General features: G+C 41.5%; 1 protein-coding gene across 3 annotated transcripts in view; it reads right to left on the bottom strand.

The window, feature by feature from the left end:
- Positions 1–12,707, bottom strand: part of pik3cb (phosphatidylinositol-4,5-bisphosphate 3-kinase, catalytic subunit beta) — a 53,509-nt gene that overhangs the window by 10,846 nt on the left and 29,956 nt on the right. For all 3 annotated transcript variants that reach the window (XM_046073446.1, XM_046073444.1, XM_046073445.1), the window contains 8 exons: positions 10,105–10,333; positions 8,229–8,446; positions 5,248–5,427; positions 3,533–3,700; positions 1,576–1,665; positions 510–764; positions 285–381; positions 22–152 (listed from right to left, as the gene is read on the bottom strand). In XM_046073446.1, coding sequence (XP_045929402.1) covers positions 22–152; positions 285–381; positions 510–764; positions 1,576–1,665; positions 3,533–3,700; positions 5,248–5,427; positions 8,229–8,446; positions 10,105–10,333 — 1,368 coding nt within the window. The remainder of the gene's footprint in view (positions 1–21; positions 153–284; positions 382–509; positions 765–1,575; positions 1,666–3,532; positions 3,701–5,247; positions 5,428–8,228; positions 8,447–10,104; positions 10,334–12,707) is intronic.

The following is a 12,707-nucleotide window of genomic DNA, read 5'->3' as shown; positions in this document are numbered from 1 at the left end:
AATGACTGACAGCTGTCCGACCTTGTCGAATGGGGGGAAGATGATGGGGTGTGACGAGTACTCTGGGAAGTGGATGTGCAGTGCTGTAGCGTTCTCAGTGTATGGGTTGGTCTGAATGGTTCCTATAGGGTTGAGCATCTCTTCAAGTTCGTCTGGGGAAGACACATACAGATACACATGACATGCATTTACTGCATGGAGGCAATCACTGGAGAAGCTCATTTGACCGGAGTTTAATTGTCTTTGGAGATAAAGTAAGTGGGAGAGCGTTTGTGTGCGTATACCAGGAAAGGAAGACCAGCAGTGCAGGATGATGTCTCCTGTCTTCAGCTGGCCTTTGTAGTCAAACACCATTGTGTTGACCCATGCTATGGGGTAGTGCTGGATCACAGAGAGAAAAACAGTGATTAATTATCAGTCATGGATACCTTTATTATTTTATAGGCCTTTATTTGACCTAAGGCAAACTATAGACAGTGTTTGTTCGTGTACAAGCCTGTTTTTCTTACCACTTTCCCTGCTTTGCGGATGGTCTGGTACTTGTTTATGTGAGCATTTTTGGTGGACTTCTGCTTCTTAACCTTATCCATGACGGCATAGATAGCAAAGCAGAGGCGGGTCATGCGTGGCAGGTCACAGACAGAGAGGTCAAACTCCAGCATGCTGTCTTTCCAGGTATGGTCTGAGCGTCCGCTGCTTTCACTGCTCACTACCGGCTTGCACAGCAGCTCTGTGCCATGAAAGAGGCCCGCCCTCACCTGGACCTGGGTGGGTGGGAGGGAGGGGTTGGCATGTAGATATTTTATAATAATATTTATTTACATAATTACAGGATAGGTCTGATTTTCTTCTATATTTTTCATATTTCCAATGCAGCCTGTCAGTGGCTCTCAACCCCAAACACAATAATTCCTTCTGTCACAGTTTCACTTTTAAAAAGCTGAGCACTATCATTTATAGCAACATTATAACATTTTGTCGAGGACTATTAATCCACATTTGGTGCTCTAGTGAGCATTTCTGGCAGCAGAATAAACTACAGTGTGTGTGTTCATGGCAATGAAGGAACATGTCAGCCAGTGTGGCTAACAGATACGTTTTTAAATTGTTTTTGGACAACAATGGAGCTTTATGGCACAGGAAGAAGACATATCAGACTTATACATAACACAGACAATAGATACTAGGATCTATTCATTGTTGAATTTGGTGTTTTCTTGGCAATATGAAAAAAAACAAACAAACAAACAAACCCCCCAAAAAACTGACCACCAAACGTATCCTTTCATGCCTACTTGTTTTGTGGCTCAGCCTCATGAAAACAAAACGAGTCACAACATGCAGATTAAAATGCTCATCTAGAAGTATTTCACAGTGGCTTCACAGCAGTTATTAAAAACCTTTTTTGTGACTTTCATGACATCTTTATATTGCCTAATTAATTGACTGATGTCCGTTTGTTATTACTGTAAATGCGTGGGAGACATGGTACAACTGTAGACTGGTTTTCTGTCTGCAGTGACATAGCAACAGAAACAAATGACTGTTAAGGATGTGGACAAAGCAAGAGTTTACCTTGGCCGTCTCCTCCGCGTTCACCTTGCTGCCCTTCAATAGAGCTATCTTAAACGGGCTAGACACGTCCCACACACATGTCTGTACTTGCTGCAGAGGGACAGTGAGAGGAGAAACTTGCAATGAGTGAGCAGTATTAGCATAATGTACTGTAAATAGATTTACTCCCACAGGCTACTTCTTCACACCCACCAGTTTGCTGCACACGCGCACACACACACACACACACACACGCCGCCCCCCCCCCCCCCCCCCCCCCCCCCCCCCCCCCCGTGGGAGGTCAGGCGGGTCATTCTGATGTCAAGCCAAGTGGATTTGCGAGGGTCAGCAGTCAGCAGGAAAAACAGCATCACATGACACCTAGAGTCTATGAACATGACTAACTACCACACTTCCTGCTGTTTGCTGCCTCTGTCTTTGTGTGTGTTGACGTGTTTAAATGTTTGTGTGCGTGTGATGTGCCTCTTGTCAGATAAGTGACCATGTTTGTGTCTGCATCAACTACTACAGGCAGAAACAAAAGCTCTATGAACTGTATCCTCACAAAAACACCACATCCTTCTGTTCTGTATTTGACCAATTACCAGTCAGGTTTTCCTATAACAGGTTCCTTTCCTGAAAAATAAATCTCACTTCCTTTCTAAGACCACCACACTTCGATGGAAAGCTTATTACAGTCTGACGAGAATCTCCGTCTGCTTCGGTTTCCTCCAATTTCCCTCCCTCCTGCACTGCTGCATAATTTATTATTGTTGAGCACTTAAAACAGTTACAAAGTGAATAACAAATAAATACAGCATCAGAAATACACAATCAGATTAAATTAGGATCGCCAAGACAGCAAAATAAAAAACATGCACAGAAAAGATACTTGGAAATGGGTGATTTTGAAAAAAGAAAAAAAAAATATATATTTTATGTGTAATTTGACACATTGACATTTTAAAGAAAAAGGAACTCAATGGAGAAAAGAATCAGCAGGCTAAATTAATTTTTAGCCCTAACCAACTATCTGGACATTATTTTCATTTATCCTGGGCTCCATGGGGTCATTTATTGTAAATCATGTTACACAATGATTCCTTGAGCCATATTGTCCAGTAAGTATACAAAAAAAACCCCAACAGAAGTGAGGTGAAATGTGTGGCTGTTTTTACTGTAAATCCACAAAAATGTTTAATCATAACTGCAGGAACAAGTTATGAAAACAACTGTTCTAACGCAGTTGTGATTACACGTGATAAATATGTGTTAATAGGATGATTCACACCTGTAATATTTACAGACTTTCCAAACCTCACATCTCTGGGCACCAACAGTCAGCATGGCATCAGGCAGTTGAAACATCAGGAGACTCACTAACAAAAGGCCAATTAAATTCAACCTGACATTTTAAATGTGGATGCACACATGGAGGCAGCAGCGCCGAGAAAGTAGTGATGTTTTCTGACAACGTGGCGAATGCTGGCAGAGCAGTGCAGGCTTACTCCGACACACTCAGAACACTGCCTCATAAAAGACAGGTGGCAGCTGCCAAGTACATGTTTACTTGGTAAACCTCCACACCTGCCTCATTCAGTGCAGGTGAATCAAACAAACAGTAGGGCTTTCGCTATTTTGGTGAAACACGAACACTACTCAGTAAACAATGGCTGATATTAAGTGGTTGTTATGTAGTACATGAGAACGTTTTTACATGCATCACACCCTCAGTTTTAGTCCTGGTGATGCCAAATAATTACCCATCAAATCTCATTCATCAATTACATCAACAATTGAATATGAAAACAATTCCAACTAGCAAAAAAGACAATATACATAACAACAACATATATGGCTGTTAGTAAAGTACTGTTTCTCTGAAAGCAACAGCAGATTTAAAAATAGACACAAACCACCACAACACAGAAGTGAGAAGTACATTCATTCACACAGGGACACACATTACTGGACTTACCGTGGGAGCCCTTCTCTTAGGAGGTAGTGGTAAAGGTGGGTTGGAGGACTTGCGGCAAACGACCGCTCCGATGGCAGAGATCTCTTTGTCAAACATGCCCTTGACGGTGCTGGTGTGGACCAGGGTGAGGTGTGGAGACTCCTTGGCTTGCATGCATGCACGGATGTACTGCGAACAAGACAGGAAGTCTTTTAGCTTTGTGCACAGCACACACACAAATGCTAGATCCCCTTTTTAATAGTGTTCTATATCTAAAAATGTAAACTTATTTTGTTCACTTAAATCAGGACACTGCAATGTGAGGCACAAAATTAACAGCAAACTGTGCAAAACATTGCTGCATTAGAAATTAAAGTGGAATCAGCTAGTACGTTTAGCACAGAAAGATAAACAAGCCATAACAAGTAAAAGTTATGCACAGCTTTTCAGCAGACTTTATCAAGTTAACATGCAATGGTGCACATAGACAGGAACACATCCAGTGGCAAGTTGATTTATCTCTTAGGTTTAAAAAAAATAAATACATAAAATCAATCAAGACATGTAACCAACCAAACTAAGCTTGCTGAATTTCAGATACATACAGATTTATCTGCTGCTGAAGCTGCACAACCCTGTCTTAATGAAACGATTGTTCCACACACCAGTGCTTAAAATCTTAAATTTCATGATATCTGACTGAAAATGAAGGCCTCCTGGACTTGAGGCATTTTAATTCCAACAAACTCCCGGAGTAACAGGTAACCTATACTTTCCTTGAGACAAGACATTGTTCCACAGAAGGAGAGGAAGTAGTGTTGAACCAAACAGCGAGATTATCTTAAAGATAGAACACGCTATGAAATATGTTAACCCACTGCCAATCTTTCATTCTCTCCTACGTCAGAACCGCAGCTCAGAAACAACCAGATTTGTCACAACAAGTGTTTTAAATTTTTTTTGTATGTGCCAGCGGACACGTAGCCACATAATGTTTGTTACCTCAATCTTTTCTTTAACAGTGAAAAACAAGTTACACATAAACATGCATACTGTAAACACACAATTCACCATCTGCACCGCAACCAAAAATATTACTGTTGCACTTTCAAGCTCTTTCATTTTAGTTTATACCTAAACTCTTCCAAGTCAGATCTTACAATGTCTCTTCTTGGAATCATAAACCAGGCTTTGGGCTGTTATTGGCACACTAATGTAACACCACATGACTTTCTCAGACCTAGAACAACTGTGCTAACCACGCAGATATTTAGAATACACAGCAAGAAAAGCTCATCACTTTTCATTATTATTATCATCATCATCATAATCTCTGGACTTGCCATTGACACAAGTGACACATTTGAGTCAGATTTATGTCCAGCAGTCTCTAACAGATATGGCTGTCGCGATAACCGCAAAATTGAAATACCGCGTTATTGGTCAAGCCTACCGGAGGAGCACCGCAGCCACCGCAATGTTCATACTTTACACTTCAGGGAGTGTTAAATTAATAACTTAGTGCTACAAAAGTTGCCCAACCGCTTCAGTATGTAAATTGACTTGATAGACATGCCGTGAAGGTAACAATATAGCTAACTGAAAAAGACAGTCAAACTACAAAAATTAGTTTTGCTTGGCAACGTTGCTGATTAGCACCCCAGCAGCTAGCTTGCTTCGACCATAATGCTGCTGTTAGCGGCTCGCTGTGCAGTGAGGTGACCTTGACCACTGACCTTGTACTGAATCAGGGGGTGGTCTCCACAGAGGAACTCCAGACACTGGCTAACCCTCAGTACGTACTGACCCCTCCATGCCTCCTCCTCAGGACCGTGGGTGGTCAGCCACTTCCTCAAGGCCAGCTCCATCAGCTCCTTGGAGGTGCAGGACGATGCCACCTTCAGACTGGCTGAGTCCTGCAAGACAACACAGGAAGGCAGAGACAGAGAAACTGATTCAAGTGTTTACTAGAGCTCGAAAGTCAAACTGTAACCCTTGAGAGATAACAGCTCAAATGTCAATAACTGTTCCTAAAACATTTTTTTTTGTCAAATCTGGGCTAAAAGATGTTAAAAACAAAATGGAAGAAATGTCAGAATGCACACACTCTTGATGACCTGCTGGAGGCCTTGCTGCTGGTTCAGATCAGATAGTGAAAAGGTAGATAGAAAGATAGTTGTGAGAGTGAAACATGATCTCCACTACTTACATACAGACATACAGTTTTTCATACACTGTTGTCTAGTTGAGATGAATAGAGAAAAGCAAAGAAGAGAATAAAAGATAGGTGGGCATGAACAGACAGGGCTTAACATACAACATCATGCAGACAGGCCCCTTACTCCTCATATAGCTCAAAACAAGATACTCTGAATTTTCACACACAGTTACAGAGTTCATATACAAATAATCACTTGGAAATGTTATAATCTGTGGTTGAAAGAAGTCACGCTGCAACAGACACTAAAATGCGTCCACACAGTGCCTATGTTCCAATATGTGCCACACTGAGGCTTGCTGCTGTTTCATCCTATTTATAACACGACACTGACCCCGATACCTGAGATGAAATTATAATTTCCTGGAGGTTTAATAAAATGCCATCCATTTTTAATTAACAAACAAAAAAAGGTCCATGGCTTATGGTGGAACCACAACGCCAAAAAAACAGCTATCCTGAAAGCATTTTACAACATTACCTTAAACTGTCTGAACATTATTTAGAAGATGAGGTTAGATAAGATTTTGATGTTAATGTAGTTCAAGACTAACAGGAACATGGCCATGATTAACCACTAAATACCCTATAATCCTAATGATAGAACTAAGAGTGAGGTTCACACCAAACCTTGGTCATATTCACATGAGAACATTAAATTACACCACCACACTTCCTGTCTATAGTGTGGCTTATTGTGACTGGCCTCCCAAATAAGACTTCCTGCCAATGTCCACCTGCGCGCACTGACACAGATGGCCTGGCTTTGTGTACGTGCATGTGTGTCTGTGATGTTTATCAAATCTGATATACACAGGTCTGGAGGGACCCGACCATCTGTTTTATCATCAAATAACGTTATTTCTTTAACCGGAGCAAAGAGAAAGACAGAGAGACAAAGACAGATGGAAGGAGACAGAGTTCAGCGAAAGAGGGAAGTTCATTTTAATCAGTGCTTGTGTCCCTTGAGCTGCCATGCTAGCGTGTGTCCGGGAGGATGGCATAATTTGCTGATGGTTTTGACCCACTTAGTGTTGTCACATGACTTGCTAGTTGGGCTCAGTCACGTGACTATTGTGAAGCTGCCAACTGTGAGCTCCAAGGCTGAGCTCCATGTGTCTGCATTGGTGGAGTCATATGGCTACTTCTGCTACTCAAACAAGGTGGTTTTGCTGCTGTAGTGGTCCACCAAGTCACACTGTTCTGAGGGAATTATGTATGCAGAGTTTTTGTACAGGCAGCACCTTATGGGTTTTGCTAGTGCGTCAATAGATTTTTTCCCTGATGCAGTTCAGTTAGAAAAAATTATGACAATAATGAATACAGACAAGTACATGAAGAGCTTTTTGTGTTTGTACCATTCACTCTAAGGCCCCTGAGCCTTAAGAGAAGGTCTAAGATAATTGAAAATTTAATGTCAATGCCCTGGTTTTTTTTTTAATATATATTTATTAGGGTTGTACCGAAGCTTGAAGCTTCATTCAGCTTGACATTCGAAGTCTAAATCAAAATTCAAATACTGCAGTTTTTTTTTCATGACTATTCATTCTGCAACCCACAGGAGTGTGCTGTGTCTGTTTGACCTAGGGCGGGGCCGAGCTACACGCAAGCACAGCGGGTAGGATGAACAGTGGCTTCGGCTGCAAAATCTGGCAATGTGGCTCTTTCCAGCAGGGTTGTGCAGAGGTGTGGCCGTGTTTATTTGTTTTAGCTCTAAAACTATCAAAAAAGTACTTTTAATTTCTCTGATTCATTGCTTTGTTTTCGCCAACGCTGTTCCCTCTCCTCATTCGCTCTCTAGCTGGCTCAACACCACTGCTCTCTCTCTCTGTGTCAAGGGTTTACAAACAGCAAATGACAAATCCTACTTGCCTGTGCTTAACAAAAATAGACCAACTCTTTTCATCTGATGAATCACTTGAATTTTTTTGGGGGGTGGGTGTCATAAAATATAACAGACCTTTTAAGCGTCATTCAAAAACCTCAATTGAAGCTTGGAATAAAAAAAATTAAAAAAAATAGATTTCGTTACATCCCTAATATTTATTTATATTCGAGAATTAAACTAAAATGTTTCCAATTCAAAACTGATCTTCCTCAAAATTCACTGGAATCTATAAAGAGGAATCCTTTGTCCCGTCCTATAGGGCTCTTCCTTTGACAAGTTTCTAGGTGGAACAATTGTCCTGGATGTCTGTATATTTTAGATGGCCTTGCCACATTTGATGTCTAAAAGGTCAGGTTATGTATTGATAAAATATTGAGGTTTTCCCATTAGCTATAAGTTCCCATGGAATTTGACAACTGGTCCGGGTGCTACAACCAGGGAGGGAAACAATATTGTTGTTTTAATGAAACTTTGTTTAGGGGGATTTCCTGTGTCCAACTTCCGTCAGTCACTGTCCAACTTCACTTTGAATGCAATCAAGGACAAATGAAAGATAAAAATAAAAGGGGGAAATAAAATCATTTAACAGTCAGTGGACCACATACTCTTACCTGAGACTGGTCAAAGTGGATAATGACTTTCAGGTCATTGAGCCCATCAGTGATGGCTGACTCTGCCACCGGCTCCAGCTGTGGGGAGAAGCAGGCCTGCAGCCACTCTGTGCATGTCATCATCTGGACCTGTTGCATCCTTTCCTCACTCATACGAAACATCTTACTGCGAAAGTCCTTCACCTCCTGGTCATTTATAGCATCAAATTCATGGAGACCTAGAGGTGGTAAGGAAAGGGTATTGCTATAAAGTAGGATGTGTCATGATTTTAAATTAAGTGGACAGATTAGATTACAGTAATATTTTGTAACAATCTCTCTCATAATATGCCTCAAGGGGTCTTCATGATATGAGAACTCATTCTAAAAATAATCATGTCTTTAGAAATAGGTAGGGACCCTGATTAAGTTTTGTTAAATGTGAACTAAACATGAAGCTTGTAAGATTCAAAGCTGTCAAGTAGGAGGCTGTAGATTGTAGGGTAACATGCTTAAATATACACAGGCTTCAACGTTCATTAAAAACACCTGTGCAACACTTGATGCCAGGCACATGTATGTAGTGAATGTGTAAAAACTCCTAATATTCACACTAGTACCAAATACTAGAGGTATGAACTGCTATTTGGCTAATCATACTGCATCTCCCTGCTCCCTGTTGAGTTTTTGTCTGTGTTTTTATCAAAGGGGTGCTGCACAATAATCTCTTGGTAATGAAAACAACATGTTGACATTTAAAGCCATTTACCATTCATATGACCCTCAGCATTCAAAGAAGTGCTCCGGACCACATTAGCTGCATTGTAAGAGTGTGCGAGCTGGTTTGTGTGACTGTATTTCTGGAGGGGAAAAAAAACATGGTTGGCCTGGCGAGTGTGTGTTAGTTTGTTACTGTGACACACTGCACGAGGTTAGGGGTGTGTGTGTCGATCCAGACGTGCCTGTGGGGTGCCTTTTGCAAACACCACTTTACTCTGACAAAAGCCTTTAAAAAGATCATGTCAGACCAAAGTGGAGCCAGGAGAAGAGAATATCAATACCGTCCAAGTCTCCTTCAATTAGACTCAGAGACCCTTCTCTCCCTCTTTGCTTATCCTCTGATGATGTGACCAAGGACTTCCATAATACTGGATATCATTGTTCAGGAGGGGGCTGAATGTGTGCATTTGAGTGCGACTTCACTTGTTAAAGAGTACTAGGATATAGGGGTTCTTTATAATTGTGTGTTTTTATGATTTGTATGAAGACAAAATAAAAATAAATGTAGTGTGCATGTAGTTGTGTGCATGCATGTGTCACATTTCATGCAACTATAGCTAGTATAGCTGCAGGAAACATTTTAAAATAATGAAGTTGCTAATTATTTTCTTGATTAAACAATTAAATCGCTGTCAATTAAGAAAGTCTTTATTCCTCTTGTGCACCAAATCTGAGTTTCAACAAATGTTTAATCACCTCAGAGGACTGGGCTTTTCTCCAGTACTGCTCGATCCCCCTCTGCTCCTCTAAAAAGGCCTAATCTTCAGAGATAATACAAAGTGACAGGTGATGGATGACATGTCAGGAACATGTCCAGTCCATCCTCACGCTTCTCTATCAGACAGCAGAGCCACTGATAGAAGCCAGCTGCATATGGGCCTTAGGTCTGATGGCTGGGGTGAATGTGCCGGGTAGGACAGCTACTGGAGGATGTGCTTAAGGCTTGTTGTGTGTGTGTGTGTGTGTGGGGGGGAGATTTACTGTCCCACTTACCAGCTCTTAAGTGCTTTTCTTTATTGGGAATGTCAAACAGGGACAGTAAACACATCAACCAGGGAGTCATGTGTGTGAGAGCTTGCATGATAATTTGCCAGTTTTAAAAGTGAAGCCGTCTTACCCTTGCCAATGAGCACGCCGATTTTGGAGTCCAGCAGGCGCTCTGCTCGGCCGCAGTTGCGTGTCACCAGCTTGAGGACTGGTAGGAAAGGGCGGACGTCGCACAGCCTGCGAGTTTCGTCCTCCAGTTCTTCGTGCACAGCTGCCTGGTTGACACACTCGAACATGTGGCTCTCCATCTCGCCCAGGGCGGGAAACAAGGGGAACGACTGCGCCTGCTTCCATAAGAGCTGGAAAGGAGACGAATAATTGGAGTTTCACTGAAGTGCTTTTCCACTACAAAACCACAGGAAGTGTTTCTATCATCTCCATTAGACTCAATTACATAAATCCTATTTAGAATATGTGCAACCGGAACAAACAGCATCCTTGTTTTTGGCTTGATGGCCAAACATAATAATCTAATGGTTGTTGAAAGGGTTTGATAAAGCCAGACTTCTTAACCATTACAGCCTTTTGATGAAGTTGAATAACGTGAGCAGCAAAATGCTGTTTTTTTTGTTTGTTTTTTTTAACATATCATAATGGTGTAATATTCTGACAAAAGTATATATTTCATGATCAAAGACAAATATGACTCATGGGAACATGACACAACTTCTGGGCGAGCCACTCAGGATGAGAATAATTATGTCCACCAGCCAATCCTGGCATGATTCATGTCCCTGTGCCCCACACAACATGATCACAGGGTTGGGTGTCAAGTTATGCGTGTTTGTCTGAGGTTATAGAGCTACGCTGTAGCATCCTGGAACAAGACACGTTTGCCCTCCCAAAAAATATCTTCTTCTCCAGAAACACTCGTGATCTCACATCTCTCCACAAACATGCAAAATAGAAAAGGGGATTTAATTTTGATTTTCTTGGCAATGAATTATCAAAGAAATAGCTTTGTTTATTGCCATGCCATCATGATTTGTCAATTAATATAATTTTCTACAGGTTTACAAGCAAGCAGACTGTACAAGTTACAAATGGAAAATGTAGCGTCAGTAACAAATTTTAAAAACAGCTGATGCAGCTGGAAACTGCTTTCTGAGAGATCTAAATTAGTATGACTGAAACAGTCATTCAAAAAAAACTTCTCGGTAACTGTTAAAGGGTTAAGTATATAGATGTCTGGAAGGCCTGCAAATGTCTGGAAAAATTCTACCCTTTGGCTAAACTGATGTACACAAAGAAAGAGACTTGTTTATTGCCATTCAGAACAACCTCTTCAGGCGTAGACAATTTCTGTCTAGGGAAAACGTGTTTAGAGTTGCATCAATGCAACTAGGGCTGTACATAACTAATCTAAATTATGTTTTTGATTAGTCAATTAATCTAACGACTAATTGTGTATTCTAAAGAAAAAAATTGTTGCCCATTACTCGATTAACATACCAATTTATCCAAAATAAAATCTCAAAAACATAAATAAATTAATATTTTATTCAATCATACTGATGAAGCACATTAGAATAATGACAATAGTAGCATATCTTAAAATGAATCCAATTTCTAGGTCACTGATAAGTTGTGATAACAACAACAGACATTAATTTCCAACTTTAAATGTTTCTGACATGGAGTTATTTCAGTAGAGTAACTTGCAGTATGATAATCAAATGTATTTCTGCATCCGTGTGGGGCAAAGAATATAACTGAAACGATTTAGACTCCACAGACCGTCTCTACACAGATTGGCTGTAATGTTAGTTTCAGCAGCCGAACGTCAGATGACACACGCTGTCATGTTACCATGACAGCAGCGGGTTAGAAATTACTTTTAACATGAAGGCGAGGAATAAATACACTGCTCAAAAAAATTAAAGGGAACACAATGTAACTCCAAGTCACTCACACTCCTGTGAAATCAAACTGTCCACTTAGGAAGCAACACTGATTTATAATCAGTTTCACATGCTGTTGTGCAAATGGAATAGACAACAGGTGGAAATTATAGGCAATTAGCAAGACACCCCCAATAAAGGAGTGGTTCTGCAGGTGGTGACCACAGACCACTTCTCAGTTCCTATGCTTCCTGGCTGATGTTTTGGTCACTTTTGAACGCTGGCGGTGCTTTCACTCTAGTGGTAGCATGAGACGGAGTCTACAACCCACACAAGTGGCTCGCAGCTCATCCAGGATGGCACATCAATTGCGAGCTGTGGCAAGAAGGTTTGCTGTGTCTGTCAGCGTAGTGTCCAGAGCATGGAGATGCTACCAGGAGACAGGCCAGTACATCAGGAGACGTGGAGGAGGCCGTAGGAGGGCAACAACCCAGCAGCAGGACCGCTACCTCCGCCTTTGTGCAAGGAGGAGCAGGAGGAGCACTGCCAGAGCCCTGCAAAATGACCTCCAGCAGGCCACAAATGTGCATGTGTCTGCTCAAACGGTCAGAAAGAGACTCCATGAGGGTGGTATGAGGGCCCGACGTCCACAGGTGGGGGTTGTGCTTACAGCCCAACACCGTGCAGGATGTTTGGCATTTGCCAGAGAACACCAAGATTGGCGAATTCGCCACTGGCGCCCTGTGCTCTTCACAGATGAAAGCGTGTGACAGACGTGAGAGTCTGGAGACGCCGTGGAGAACGTTCTGCTGCCTGCAACATCCTCCAGCAT

The sequence above is a fragment of the Micropterus dolomieu genome, linkage group LG17 (assembly GCF_021292245.1).
Source record: "Micropterus dolomieu isolate WLL.071019.BEF.003 ecotype Adirondacks linkage group LG17, ASM2129224v1, whole genome shotgun sequence".
Taxonomy (NCBI): Eukaryota; Metazoa; Chordata; class Actinopteri; order Centrarchiformes; family Centrarchidae; genus Micropterus; species Micropterus dolomieu.
The sequence above is the reverse complement of the archived record's forward strand: the minus strand, read 5'-3'. Positions and strand labels throughout refer to the sequence as shown.